At 61.6% G+C, this 13,459-nt stretch overlaps 2 protein-coding genes and 1 long non-coding RNA gene across 5 annotated transcripts; 1 reads left to right on the top strand and 2 right to left on the bottom strand.

Annotated features, from left to right (window-relative positions):
* The first annotated feature begins 239 nt into the window (after positions 1-239).
* On the top strand, positions 240-8,775 carry PYCR3 (pyrroline-5-carboxylate reductase 3). Of its 3 annotated transcripts, none has more exons than XM_051771979.1 (6): positions 240-339; positions 2,341-2,405; positions 4,457-4,636; positions 5,680-5,892; positions 5,986-6,078; positions 8,433-8,775. In XM_051771979.1, exons 1-6 carry the CDS (start codon positions 255-257, stop codon positions 8,613-8,615), a joined length of 819 nt encoding a protein of 272 aa, XP_051627939.1. In that variant the 5' UTR covers positions 240-254; the 3' UTR covers positions 8,616-8,775. The 3 variants fall into 3 exon arrangements, with proteins under 3 accessions (XP_051627939.1, XP_051627938.1, XP_051627936.1); XM_051771978.1 differs by having other exon boundaries at positions 240-348; XM_051771976.1 differs by having other exon boundaries at positions 257-404.
* On the bottom strand, positions 6,087-6,605 carry LOC127463011 (uncharacterized). The gene is made up of 3 exons (XR_007900646.1): positions 6,555-6,605; positions 6,275-6,494; positions 6,087-6,194 (listed from the first exon to the last, which is right to left on the bottom strand). It is a non-coding gene; the product is annotated as an uncharacterized LOC127463011 (long non-coding RNA).
* A 1,951-nt stretch (positions 8,776-10,726) lies between the features above and the next one.
* On the bottom strand, positions 10,727-13,391 carry TIGD5 (tigger transposable element derived 5). The gene has a single exon (XM_051771975.1). The coding sequence runs from the start codon at positions 13,349-13,351 to the stop codon at positions 11,705-11,707; it is 1,647 nt and encodes a 548-aa protein (XP_051627935.1). The 5' UTR covers positions 13,352-13,391; the 3' UTR covers positions 10,727-11,704.
* Between the last annotated feature and the right edge of the window lie 68 nt (positions 13,392-13,459).

Here is a 13,459-nt window from a genome sequence, read left to right as displayed (position 1 = left end):
GGGTCCCACCCCACCGAGCGACCCCCCCCGGTATTCCCACATGTTCCGAGGGCTCCGCCGAGCACCCTGGGGGGAAGGGGGGGGGGGGGAACATATCGCGACCTGTCGGGACCCCCCTCAGGACCCCCCTCAGGACCCCCCCCCAACCAACCACGTGGCGGCCGCGCGGCTGCGCAGATCCCCCCCCTCGGCTAAGCCCCGCCCCTTTATAGGCGGCTCAGCCAATAGGAGAGAGGGGCGGGGCGGGCGGGGCCATGTGGTGGGCGGGGCGATGTGGGCGTGGTCTCTGCGAGGGGGCGTGTCCCGCGGCGGGCCGGGGGCGATGGAGGAGCCGCCGCTGTGGGTCGGGTTCGTGGGCGCGGGGAGGATGGCCGGGGGGCTCGCCCGGGGGCTCCTGCAGGCGGGTACGGCCCGGAGGGGCTCGGAGGGGTCGGGAGGGACCCTCAGCCACGGGGAGGGGAGGGGGCGTGGGGACAGACCCTCCCTCCTCTTACCTCCGCGTGTCACTGTCACACGGGGAGGAGACATGGGGACAGTCCCGGTCTGGGGATGTGGCGGGTCACTGACCCACGGGGAGGGGACGTGGGGACGTGGGGACGTGGGGAGAGCCCTGGACTGGTCCCTCACCGGGGGGAACTGGGGGGGGGGCCCGTCCCACGGAAATGGGAGGGGACATGGGGACAGCCCTGTCCTGTCCCCCTCCCCGCGATCCCTGTCCCTCAGTCCTGGTCTGGCACCTCCACGGGGGATCTGGGGGGTCCCTCATCCACGGAGGTGGGAGGGGACATGGGGACAGTCCTGGTCTGGCCCCTCCCTCGGGGTCCCTGCCATCCCCAGGGTCTCCGACCTTCAGTACAGGGACATGGGGACAGTCCTGGTCTGGCTCCTGCCCGGGGGATCTGGGTGGTCCCTGATCCACTGAGAGGGGAGAGGACATGGGGACAGTCCTGGTCTGGCTCCTACCCGGGGGATCTGGGTGGTCCCTGATCCACTGAGAGGGGAGGGGACATGGGGACAGTCCTGGTCTGGGATCTGCGGGGTCCATGTCCCATGGGGAGAGGAGGGGACATGGGGACAGCCCTGTCCCTCTCAGTAGAGTCCCTGCCCTCCCCCGGGGCTGTGTCCTCCCGTTCAGGGACATGGGGACAGCCCGCTCGTGGTCCCTCCTCTGCGTCTCTGACCTCCAGTGGAGGGACATGGGGACAGTCCTGTCCTGCCCCTCTCCCGGGGTCCCTGCTCTTTCTGGGATCCCTGTCCCACAGATCAGTGTAGGGACATGGGGACAGTCCTGCCCCCTTCCTGGTGTCCTTGTCCCACAGATCAGTGGGGGGGACATGGGGGCATCCTTGTCCTGCCCCCTCCCTGCTGTCCCTGCCCCACAGATCAGTGGGGACATGGAGACAATCCTGTCCTGCCCCTCTCCTGGGTCCCTGCTCTTCCTGGTGTCCCTGTCCCACAGATCAGTGCAGGGACATGGGGACATCCCTGTCCTGCCCCCTCCCTGCTGTCCCTGTCCCACAGATCAATGGGGACATGGGGACATCCCTGTCCTGCCCCTCTCCTGGGTCCCTGCTCTTCCTGGGATCCCTGTCCCACAGATCAGTGCAGGGACATGGGGACAGTCCTGCCCCCTCCCTGGTGTCCTTGTCCCACAGATCAATGGGGACATGGGGACAGTCCTGTCCTGTCCTATTCCCCTGGAATCCCTGCTTTCCCTGTCCCACAGATCAGTGGGGACATGGGGACATCCCTGTCCTGCCCCTCTCCTGGGATCCCTGCTCTCCCTGGGATCCCTGTCCCACAGATCAGTGCAGGGACATGGGGACAGTCCTGTCCTGCCCCCTCCCTGATATCCCTGTCCCACAGATCAATGGGGACATGGGGACATCCCTGTCCTACCCCCTCCCTGATATCCCTGTCCCACAGATCAGTGCAGGGACATGGGGGCATCCTTGTTCTGCCCCCTCCCCGATGTCCCTGTCCTATAAAACAGTGTGGGGACATGGGGACATCCCTGTCCTGCCCCCTCCCTGCTGTCCCTGCCCCACAGATCAGTGGGGACATGTGGACAGTCCTGTCCTGCCCCCTCCCCGCTGTCCCTGCCCCCCAGACAGTGGAGCCACAGCCCTTCCCTCCTCCCCAGGTGTCCCCGATTGTCCCCGCGGTGTTCCCAGCAGGATCCATCCCCATCCCCCTTTAATCCTGCCGGGATCCTGCAGGGACTGGGGGAGGGAATCACATCCCTGTGGAGCTCGGTGGGGGGGGGGGGGTCCCCACCACCCTGGGGCCGCCCTGGGTGCTCAGGACCCTAATCCTGCCCCTGTCCCTGCGTATCCCAAGGGAAGGTCCCGGCCGGCAACATCCTGGCCAGCGCTCCCTCCGATAAAAACCTGGAAGCTTGGAGGGTGAGTGGGGCCTTTTCCCCCTTTTCCCACCCCTTTGGCTCATCCTTCCCAGATCGGGGTGAGATCCAGGCACAGGACCCCGAGCTGTGTCCCTACATCCGTGTCCGGGGGTGCTGGGTTTGGGGGGGGCTGGTTTTTGGGGGTGCTGTGTTTTAGGGTGTTGATTTTGAGGGTGCTGATTTCGGGATTTCTGGTTTTGGGGTTTTGGGGTTGCTGATTTTGGGGTTACTGGGTTTTGGGGTTGCTGGGTTATAGGTAGGGTTGCTGATTTTGGGGTTACTGGGTTTTGGGGTTGCTGGGTTTAGGGTGCTGGGTTTGAGGTTGCTGGGTTTGGGGTGCTGGGTTTTGGGGTTGCTGATTTTCAGGATGCTGGTTTGGGGTTGCTGATTTTGGGGTTGCTGATTTTGGGGTTGCTGATTTTGGGGTTGCTGATTTTGGGGTTACTGAGTTTTGGGGTTTCTGGGTTTTGGGATTGCTGATTTGGGGTTACTGTGTTTTGGGGGTTTGGGGTTTTTGGGTTGCTGATTTGGGGGTTACTGGGTTTTGGGGTTGCTGGGTTTAGGGTGCTGGTTTTGGGGTTGCTGATTTTGGGGTTACTGGGGTTTGAGGTTACTGGGGTTTGGGGTTGCTGATTTTGGGCTTACTGGGTTTTGGGGTTACTGGGTTTTGGCGTTGCTGATTTTGGGGTTACTGGGTTTGGGGTTGCTGGGTTTAGGGTGCTGGTTTTGAGGGTGCTGATTTCAGGATTGCTGGTTTTGGGGTTTTGGAGGTGCGGAGTTTGGGGTGCTGGTTTTGGGGTTGCTGATTTTGGGGTTACTGGGTTTTGGGTTTACTGGGTTTAGGGTGCTGGTTTTGAGGGTGCTGATTTTGGGATTGCTGGTTTTGGGGTTTTGGGATTGCTGGTTTTGGGGTTTGGGGTTTTGGGGTTACTGGGTTTAGGGTGCTGGTTTGGGGTTTGCTGATTTTTAGGATGCTTGTTTGGGGTGCTGAGTTTTAGGGATGCTGATTTTAGGAATGCTGGTTTTGGGGTTGCTGATTTTGGGGTTGCTGGGTTTTGGGGTTGCTGGGTTTTGGGGTTGCTGATTTGGGGGCTACTGAGTTTTGGGGTTTCTGGGTTTTGGGATTGCTGATTTTGGGGTTACTGGGTTTTGGGGTTTTGGGGTTTACGGTGCTGGTTTTGGGGTTGCTGATTTTTAGGATGCTGGTTTGGGGTGCTGGGTTTTAGGGTTGCTGATTTTAGGAATGCTGGTTTGGGGTGCTGGGTTTGGGGTGCTGGGTTTTAGGGATGCTGATCTTAGGAATGCTGGTTTGGGGGATGCTGATTTTTAGGGTGCTGGTTAAGGGGTTGCTGGGTTTTGGGGTTGCTGGCTTTAGGGTGCTGGTTTTTGGGTTGCTGATTTTTAGGCTGCTGGTTTGGGGTTGCTGATTTTGGGGGTTGCTGTGTTTGGGATTGCTGGGTTTGGGGTGCTGGGTTTTAGGGATGCTGATTTTAGGAATGCTGGTTTTGGGGTTGCTGATTTTCAGGATGCTGGTTTGGGGTTGCTGATTTTGGGGTTGCTGGGTTTTGGGGTTGCTGATTTGGGGGCTACTGAGTTTTGGGTTTCTGGCTTTTGGGATTGCTGATTTTGGGGTTGCTGGGTTTTGGGGTTGCTGGGTTTACAGTGCTGTTTTTGGGGTTGCTGATTTTTAGGATGCTGGTTTGGAGTGCTGGGTTTTAGGGTTGCTGATTTTAGGAATGCTGGTTTTGGGGTTGCTGGGTTTGGGGTGCTGGGTTTTTGGGGTGCTGGGTTTTAGGGGTGCTGATCTTAGGAATGCTGGTTTGGGGGATGCTGATTTTTAGGGTGCTGGTTTGGGGTTGCTGATTTTGGGATTACTGGTTTGGGGGATGCTGGGTTTCAGGGTGTTGGTTTTGGGGTTGCTGATTTTGGGGGTGCTGATTTTGGGTTTGATGGGTTTTAGGGTGCTGGTTAAGGGGTTGCTGGTTTTTGGGTTTGATGGGTTTTGAGGTGCTGCTTTTAGGGCTGTGACACCTCTCCCTGTCCCGTGGGCAGGAGTTGGGGTGCAGGACCACACACTGCAACCTGGAGGTGGTGCAGAGGAGCACCCTGGTCTTCCTGGCCACCAAACCCCACGTGCTCCCGGGGGTCCTGGAGGAGATCCGGCCTGCCGTGGGCACCCACCACATCGTGGTCTCCCTGGTGGCCGGAGTCACCATCCAGACACTGCAGAGGGTGAGCCTCCTTCTCCTTCTCCTTCTCCTTCTCCTCCTCCTTCTCCTCCTCCTCCTCCTCCTTCTCCTCCTCCTCCTCCTCCTCCTCCTCCTCCTCCTCCTTCTCCTCCTCCTCCTCCTCCTCCTCCTCCTCCTCCTCCTCCTCCTCCTCCTCCTCCTCCTCCTCCTCCTCCTCCTCCTCCTCCTCCTCATTCTCCTTCTCCTCCACCTCCTCCTTCTTCTCCTTCTCTTTCTCCTTCTCCTTCTCCTTCTCCTTCTCCTTCTCCTTCTCCTTCTCCTTCTCCTTCTCCTTCTCCTTCTCCTTCTCCTTCTCCTTCTCCTTCTCCTCCTCCTTCTCCTCCTCCTCCTCCTCCTTCTCCTCCTCCTCCTCCTCCTCCTCCTCCTCCTCCTCCTCCTCCTCCTCCTCCTCCTCCTCCTCCTCCTCGTTCTCCTTCTCCTCCACCTCCTCCTTCTTCTCCTTCTCTTTCTCCTTCTCCTTCTCCTTCTCCTTCTCCTTCTCCTTCTCCTTCTCCTTCTCCTTCTCCTTCTCCTTCTCCTTCTCCTTCTCCTTCTCCTTCTCCTTCTCCTTCTCCTTCTCCTTCTCCTTCTCCTTCTCCTTCTCCTTCTCCTCCTCTGCCTCCTTTTCCTCCTTCTCCTCCTCCTTCTTCTCTCCTTCTCTTCTCATTTTCTCCTTCTCCATCTCTCATTCTCCTCTCCTTTTCCTTCTCCTCCTTCTCCTCCTCTCCTGCTTCTTTCTCTTCTTCTCCTTGTCCTCTTCTTGTTTTCCTTCTCCTCCTTTTCCTCCCTCTATTCTTCCTCTCTCCTCCTCCTCCTCCTCCTCCTCCTCCTCCTTCTCCTTCTCCTTCTCCTTCTCCCTCTCCCTTTCCCCCCCAGCCCCACAGAGGACACACCCCCGTGGCCTTGTCCCCACCCGGTTCCCCTCCAGCTCCTTCCCCACCTCCCCACTTCTCCCCCAGCCCCTCTGGGTGACCCCCCCCGGTGCCCAGGACCCCTTTGGGTCCTTCCCAGTGCCGTCTCCCCTTCTCCCATCCCGTCTCTCCGCAGCTGCTCCCGCCCTGGACGAAGGTTCTCCGGCTGATGCCCAACCTGCCGTGCGTGGTGCAGGCGGGCGCCATGGTCTTCTCCCGGGGCAGCAGCGCCGGCGACAAGGAATCGGTTCTCCTGAAGAACCTCCTGACGTCCTGCGGGCTCTGCGAGGAGGTTCCTGAATCCTACATTGACATCCACACCGGCCTCAGCGGCAGCGGCGTGGCCTATGTGAGCGCCGGGGCGGAATTCCCGCCCCGTCGGGATGGGGGGGCTCTCCTCGCCCCCCGGCTCACCCCGGATGTCCCCGTTGTCCCCCCCCAGGTGTACCTGTTCGCCGAAGCCTTGGCCGAGGGTGCGGTGAAGATGGGAATGCCGGGAGCCTTGGCCGGCAGGATCGCGGCGCAGACGCTGCTGGTGAGTCGGGAACAGGTGGCGTCGTTCCCTTCCTGCCTTTCCTGCTCCCTTCCCACCTTTCCCGCTCCCTTCCCACCTTTCCCGTTCCCTTCCCACCTTTCCTGCTCCCTTCCCACCTTTCCCATTCCCATCCCACCTTTCCTGTTCCCTTCCCGCCTTTCCCGCTCCCTTCCCGCCTTTCCCACTCCCTTCCCACCTTTCCCGTTCCCTTCCCGCCTTTCCCATTCCCTTCCCGCCTTTCCTGCTCCCTTCCCACCTTTCCTGCTCCCTTCCCGTCTTTCCCGTTCCCTTCCCGCCTTTCCCGCTCCCTTCCCGCCTTTCCCGCTCCCTTCCCGCCTTTCCCGTTCCCTTCCCGCCTTTCCCGTTCCCTTCCCGCCTTTCCTGCTCCCTTCCCACCTTTCCCGTTCCCTTCCCGCCTTTCCTGCTCCCTTCCCACCTTTCCCGTTCCCTTCCCGCCTTTCCTGCTCCCTTCCCACCTTTCCCGTTCCCTTCCCGCCTTTCCCACTCCCTTCCCACCTTTCCTGTTCTCTTCCCACCTTTCCCGTTCCCTTCCCGCCTTTCCTGCTCCCTTCCCACCTTTCCTGCTCCCTTCCCGTCTTTCCCGTTCCCTTCCCACCTTTCCCTCTCCCTTCCCGCCTTTCCTGTTCCCTTCCCGCCTTTCCCGTTCCCTTCCCACCTTTCCTGTTCCCTTCCCGCCTTTCCCGCTCCCTTCCCGCCTTTCCCACTCCCTTCCCACTTTTCTTGCTCCCTTCCTGCCTTTCCCACTCCCTTCCCACCTTTCCCACTCCCTTCCCGGCCTTCCCGTTCCCTTCTCACCTTTCCCGTGCTTCCCGCCCAGCCCTGGGCTCCACGAAAGCCGTCGGGATGAGGGAGGAGCTGCTGCTTTTGGGGTGCTGGGTTTGGGGTGTTGGTTTTGGGGTGCTGGGTTTGGGGTTCCTGGGTTTTTTAGGGTACTTGGTTTGGGGTTGCTGGTTTTGGGGTGCTGGTGTTTGGGTTGCTGGGTTTGGGGTTCCTGGGTTTTTTAGGGTGCTGGTTTTGGGGTGCTGGTTTTGGGGTGCTCGGTTTTGAGGGTGTTGGTTTTGAGGGTGTTGGGTTTGGGGTTGCTGGTGTTGGGGGTGCTGGTTTTGGAGGTGCTGGTTTTGGGGTGCTGGGTTTGTGGTTGCTGGTTTTTAGGGTACTGGGTTTGGGGTCTGGGTTTTGGGGTTGCTGGGTTTTGGGGTTCCTCGGTTTGGGGTTGCTGGTTTGGGGGTACTGGTTTTTCAGGTGCTGGGTTTGGGGTGCTGGTTTTAGAGGTGTTGGGTTTGGGGGTGCTGCTTTTGATGGTGCTGGTTTTGGGGTGCTGGGTTTGGGGTTCCTGGTTTTGAAGGTGTTGGTTTTGGGGTGCTGGTTTTGGTTTAGCTGGTTTTGGGGTTGCTGGTCTTGGGGCTTTTGGTTTTGGGGTTCCTGGGTTTTGGGGGTGCTGATTTTGGGGTTGCTGGTCTTGGGGCTCTTGGTTTTGGGGTGCTGGTTTGGGGGTTGCTGATTTTGGGGTTGTTGTTTTTGGGGTTGCTGGTTTTAGGGGTTGCTGGTTTGGGGGTTTCTGTTTTTTAGGGTGCTCGGTTCAGGGTCCTGGGTTTGAGGTCCTGGGTTTGGGGTCACTGGGTTTGGGGTTGCTGGGTTTTGAGAGTGTTGGTTTTGGAGGTGCTGTTTTTTCTTTTTTAGGGTGCTGGTTTTGGCTGGTTTGGGGGATGCTGATTTTAGGGATGCTGCTTTTGGGGTTCCTGGGTTTTAGGGCTGCTGGTTTTGGGGTTGCTGTTTTTGGGGGGTGTTGTTTTTGGGGATGCTGGTTTTGGAGTTCCTGGGTTTTGGGGATGCTGATTTTAGGGCTGCTGGTTTTGAGGATGCTGATTTTAGGGCTGCTGGTTTTGGGGGTGTTGGGTTTTGAGGATGCTGATTTTAGGGATGCTGGTTTTGGCGGTGCTGGTTTTGGGGTTGCTGGTTTTGGGGGTGCTGTTTTTGGAGGGTGCTGATTTTGGGGGTGCTGGTTTTGGGGTTCCTGGGTTTTGGGGATGCTGATTTTAGGGATGCTGATTTTGAGGATGCTGATTTTAGGGCTGCTGGTTTTGGAGGTGTTGGGTTTTGGGGATTGCTGGTTTTGGGGTTGCTGATTTTAGGGCTGCTGCTTTTGGGACCCCCATGAGGGTGAGAGAGGAGGTTCTGACTCCCCTCCTGCCTCCCTTCCCCTTCTTGGCCCCCCCAAAAAACGAGGCCACCCTCAGAAGGCGGCAGCGGCGAAGGCCACAGGCCGATCCCTCGCCGGGACGGCGCTTCCCGGAGGGGGTCGGATGATTTTGGAGGTGTCCTTTTTTCCGTAGGGCGCTGCCAAGATGCTGCTGGAGACCGGGGAACACCCGGCAAAGCTGCGGGGGGACGTCTGCACCCCCGGGGGCACCACCATCCACGCCCTGCACCAGCTGGAGAAGGGAGCGCTCCGGGCCACCGTCATGAACGCCGTGGAGGCGGCCACCAACCGCGCCTGGGACATGGCCAAGGACTAGTTGGCCCGGCTCTTGTCCCAGGAAAGGGTGATGGGGACCAAAACCGGCCTCTTCCAGGAGATCCTGATGCCCTCGGGAGAAGCTGGAGGGGGGTGGGAAGGTGGCATCGGGCATGTGTTACCTCAGCGGGGCCGCGAGCAAATAAATAAGGGGGCACATGTGGCTCCTCCAGGTGCCTTTGGTCCCTGGGGGGTGTGGGAGCCACCATGGGGTCACCACCCAGCCATGGGTGGCTCCTCCGGGTGCCTTCGGTCCTGGGGGGTGTGGGAGTCACTACAGGGTCACCCCCCAGCCATGGGTGGCTCCTCCAGGTGCCTTCAGTCCTGGGGGGTGTGGGAGCCACTACAGGGTCACCACCCAGCTGTGGGTGGCTCCTCCGGGTGCCTTTGGTTCCTGGGGGGTGTGGGAGTCACCACGGGGTCACCACCCAGCCATGGGTGGCTCCTCCGGGTGCCTTCGGTCCTGGGGGGTGTGGGAGTCACTACAGGGTCACCCCCCAGCCATGGGTGGCTCCTCGTGGTGCCTTCGGTCCCTGGGGGGTGTGGGGGCCACCACGGGGTCACCACCCAGCTGTGGGTGCCTGGAATGGTGCCTTCGGTCCCTGGGGGGTGTGGGAGCCACCACGGGGTCACCACCCAGCTGTGGGTGGCTCCTCGTGGTGCCTTCAGTCCCTGAGGGGTGTGGGAGCCACCACAGGTCACCACCCAGCTGTGGGTGGCTCCTCTTGGTGCCTTCGGTCCCTGGGGGGTGTGGGAGCTGCCACGGGGTCACCACCCAGCTGTGGGTGCCCGGGATGGTGCCGGTGCCACACCAGCTCTGCTCCCCCCGGGGATGGAGTTGGTGCTGCCGTCGCCAAGGATGAAGGTGCCACCCGCCCTCACGGGCACCGTGCCCTCTGTGTGGCACCAGGGCTGGGGTTTTGGGGATGGGCTGATCCCAATTGCAGCCTCCCGGAGCTGGGAGAGTGGCCACATCCCTGCAGTGGGACACGAGGGACCTTCCCGGGCGCCGTGAGAGTTTTATTCCCAAAAATACAGGGAGGAGGTCGACCAACCTAAAAACCTCCACCGTGATCCCACAGACAGGTCCCTCTCCGGCTCCACGGGAATGGGATGGAAGCCTAGACCCACTCCCAGCTCCAGGGAGTGGAAACTCAAACTATCCAGCGAGGATCCAAACCTTTTCCGGGCCCTAATTCAGCTCCCTTTGCCTGCTGGCACCTGCACGGATACAATGAATGTTCCAGCTGATTTGGGAACTGCTTTGAGGGTGAAAAGGCCTTTTCCAGGCAAAACGTGGGTTTTGGGGGAAACATCTGGATGCTGAGCCTCTGGATCCTGTGGCTTTGACCCCGTTCCCCAGGATTTGGTTGCCCCAGAGGCCGGTGGCACCGAGCCAAGAGAGATTCCACAGATTCCCAAGTTATGGTGCTGCCAAGGCATGACCTGAGTGGGAACCTTCTCCAGGCACCCAATTAATTAATTAATTAGCAAAGCTCCACAGAAGCCAGAAACGGAGCTGGAGCCAGCCCGGAGAAGGGAAGAGCTCCAGGGAGACCTTGGAGCCCCTTCCAGGGCCTAAAGAGAATCCAGGAGAGCTGGAGAGAGACTTGGGATGAGGGATGGAGGGACAGGACACAGGGAATGGCTTCCCAGTGCCAGAGGGTTAGATGGGATATCGGGAAGGAATTCTTGGCTGGGAGGGTGGGGAGTGGCTGGGATGGGATTCCCAGAGAAGCTGTGGAAGTGCCCAAGGCCGGGTTGGAGCAACCTGGGATAGCGGGAGGTGTCCCTGCCCGTGGCAGGGGGTTGGAATTCCACAGTCCCTTCCAACCCAACCCATTCCATGCTTTGAAGGTCTCACCCCCCCGGATCGGGCCAAGCACCTTCTGCCGAGCTCGGCGACGTTCCTGTCACACAACCGAGGATTCCCCGAATTCCTGCTTGAAACCAGCTACATCCCAAGCTCCCCAAACATTTTTGTGGGGTCTTTATTTTTTTTTGGGAGAAAACCACCCCCAGGGGCCACAACCACGCTGAGGTCCCCCTCATGCCACCCCAAACCCCCCTGGGATGGCTCCGTGTGGCTGTTCACAAACAACAGGCTCCGTGTGGGAATAAAAATCCATTTAATTTCCATAAACTCTGCAGTGAGGAGACCAAGACACGGAGAAACCTCCACCCCTCCGGCTGACACGGGGCAGCTCCGAGGAGTTCATCTCATTCCCCCCGCCCTCCCTTCAGTCGTTGGCTTCAACCGGCTCAAATTTCATCCAGGTCGGGCCAAGAGCTGCCAAATTCCTCTCTTGAGGCCTTCCAGAATTCCAAGGTGGCTCTCCCTGCTCCGACCTCAAACTCACCCAGACGTGTCGTCCAGCCCCAACCATCCTGCAAAACATCCCGGGAAGGAACACCCGTTCCCGGAGCCTTTGGCTCCGCGGGGATGCCGGGATGAGGTACCTGCTCCGGCAGCTCTCCGTGCTCCAGGTGTTGCCAGCTGTGGTGGGAATGGTGGTGGTGACCTTTTCCAGGGAGCTGCAGCTTCTGGGATGCCACCCAAGCGGCCCTTTCCCAATCCAGTGCACGGAGTTGCCTTCAACCGGCCCCAAACCATCCTGGCTTAACGGGGGTTTTGTTTGGACAGCGGGAAGGGCGTCGCCAACCTCTTCCAGGCTGGAATATTTGCCCTACAGCACCTTGGGAGTGGTCCCTGTCCAGCTGGCTGGGCCCTGCTCCGAGACATTATCCCCAATAATCCCGGTGACACCGAGCAGGTCCCTCCCTAACCCCTTCTCCCCACGGGATCGGGGTGACCGGGGAATTTTGGGGGGGCACCCACCCCCGCCTTCTGGCAGTGCCAGCGCCCAGGGATGTAAAAAATAGCACCTCCTCACCACGTGTAGGCGAGGGACGACCCCGGAACGCGAGCCGGCGCCCGACGACCCCCGAAACTGAGACCCACGGCCTCCTGATCCCCAGGAGGAATCCTGGCGGGGACGGGCGGCACCTCCGGATAACGGGGCGTCCCTGGCCCCGTGGCCAAGTGGGGGGCGGTCGGTAGCCCAGATGTGGGCAGCGGTAGCCCCCGGCCTAGGCGGGGGGGCTGCGGCCGCGGCACAGCCGCTGGGCCGTGGAGATGAGGGAGCGGAGCTGCACCAGCTTCAGCGGCCCCACTTCCCGGGGGTCCTGCCCCTCCAGCCACCGCAGCGCCGTCTCCAGGCCCTGGATGGCTTCCCGAGCCGTGGGAAGCAACGGGTCTCCTCCTTCCCTGCCGCCTCCGCTGGCTGCTTCCTCCTCCTCCTCATCTTCCTCAGCGCCTTCCTTGTCTGCGTCCTCTTCTCCGTCCTCCTCCTCCTCCTCTGTGCCCGCAGCGGCGTCATCCAAGTGCAGCCAGTCGGACACTTCCTCGGGAGCCAAGCGCTTGAAGGCCAGCGCTGCCAGGTGGGTCAGGTCGCTGAAGACTTTGCTGTCCCCTCCTCCTCCTCCTCCTCCTCCTTCCTGCCCTGCTCCCGGTGGTTCTCCGCGCTCCTCCTCGCTGGGATGCGGCTCGAAGGCCGCGCGCAGCCCCAGGAGCCAGCACTTCTCGATGGCTCCCGGCGGGATGAGATCCCAGGAGAGCCCGGCGAGGTACAGCATGTCCTTGAGGAGGAAGGACCTCACGAAGTCGCCGGGGCCGCCGGGGCCGCCGCAGGACACAGCCAAGCGCAGCAACTCCCGCTTGTAGAGCTGCTTGAAGGCCGACACCACGCCCTGCTCCAGCGGCGCCGGGATCCGGCCGCCCGCTCCGGCAGAGCCGCTCCCGGCGGGAGCCTTGGAGAGGAAGAGCGCACGGATGGACCCGTCGGGCGTCTGCAGAGGCGGAGAATCCTCCCGGCTCGGCGCCGAGCTGAGCAGCAGCACGGCCTTCTGCTGGAGGCAGCTCCGCCGCAGGTACCGCTTGACCCCCGGCACGAAGTCCTCGAAGAACCAGGCCCGGAGCAGCGCCGGCGCCAGCGCGGCCTCGCGGCTGTAGCGGTAACACGCCGGGAACTTCTCCTGGTTGTGATGCCGGAGGCTGGCGGGATCCCGGAGCCCCCCGACCACCAATGGCTTGAGCTTGTGGGCGCCGGTCAAGTTGGCGGCCAGCAGCACCGTGACGCGCTCGCCGCGCCGCCGCCGCCGCCGCGCCGATCCCGCCGGGACGCCGCCAGGGAGAAGCTTCCAGAAGAGTCGGGTGACGTTGGCGTTGTAGATCTGCTCGTCGCCGTAGCCACCGGCGTCGGGCATCGCCTCGGCGCGGGCGGCCGGGGCGCGCTCGGGCTCGGCGGCCGCGCCGCCCTCGCCGTAGATGCGCTGGCTGGAGATGCCGTGGCGCTTCTGCCAGCGCCAGAACCAGCCGTGGCTCGCCTTGAAGGTACACTCCGGCCCGTAGATCTGGCGGGCGAAGGCTTCCGCCTGCGCCTGGATGAGGGGCCCGGAGAGCGGGACGCCGTGCTGGCGCAGCGCCAGGAACCAGGCGTAGACGGCGCGGTCGATCTCCTCCTCGTTGGCCAAGCGCATCTTCTTGCGCTGGGTGCCCACCTCGCCCCCGAGCTGCTCCAGGAACCAGCGCAGCTTCGCCTCGTCCTTCAGCCAGCCCCGGAGGGTGCCCCCCGGCACCCCGAAGGCCCGGCACACCGACGCCTGGCGCTCGCCCTTCTTCACCCGCTCGATGGCCTGGAGCTTGTCCTTGATGGAGTAGGCGCGGCGAAGCGACATCTTCGCCGACACCCCCCCGGGGGATGCGCTGCTGCCTCCTCCTCCTCCTCCTCCTCCTCCTCCTCCCCGCCGCCCTCCCGCCATTCCCCCGCCCTCCTCCGGCTCCCC

Source organism: Manacus candei, unplaced genomic scaffold (assembly GCF_025592945.1).
Source record: "Manacus candei isolate 608988 ecotype Guabito, Panama unplaced genomic scaffold, ASM2559294v1 h1tg000148l, whole genome shotgun sequence".
Classification (NCBI taxonomy): Eukaryota; Metazoa; Chordata; class Aves; order Passeriformes; family Pipridae; genus Manacus; species Manacus candei.
The sequence above is the reverse complement of the archived record's forward strand: the minus strand, read 5'-3'. Positions and strand labels throughout refer to the sequence as shown.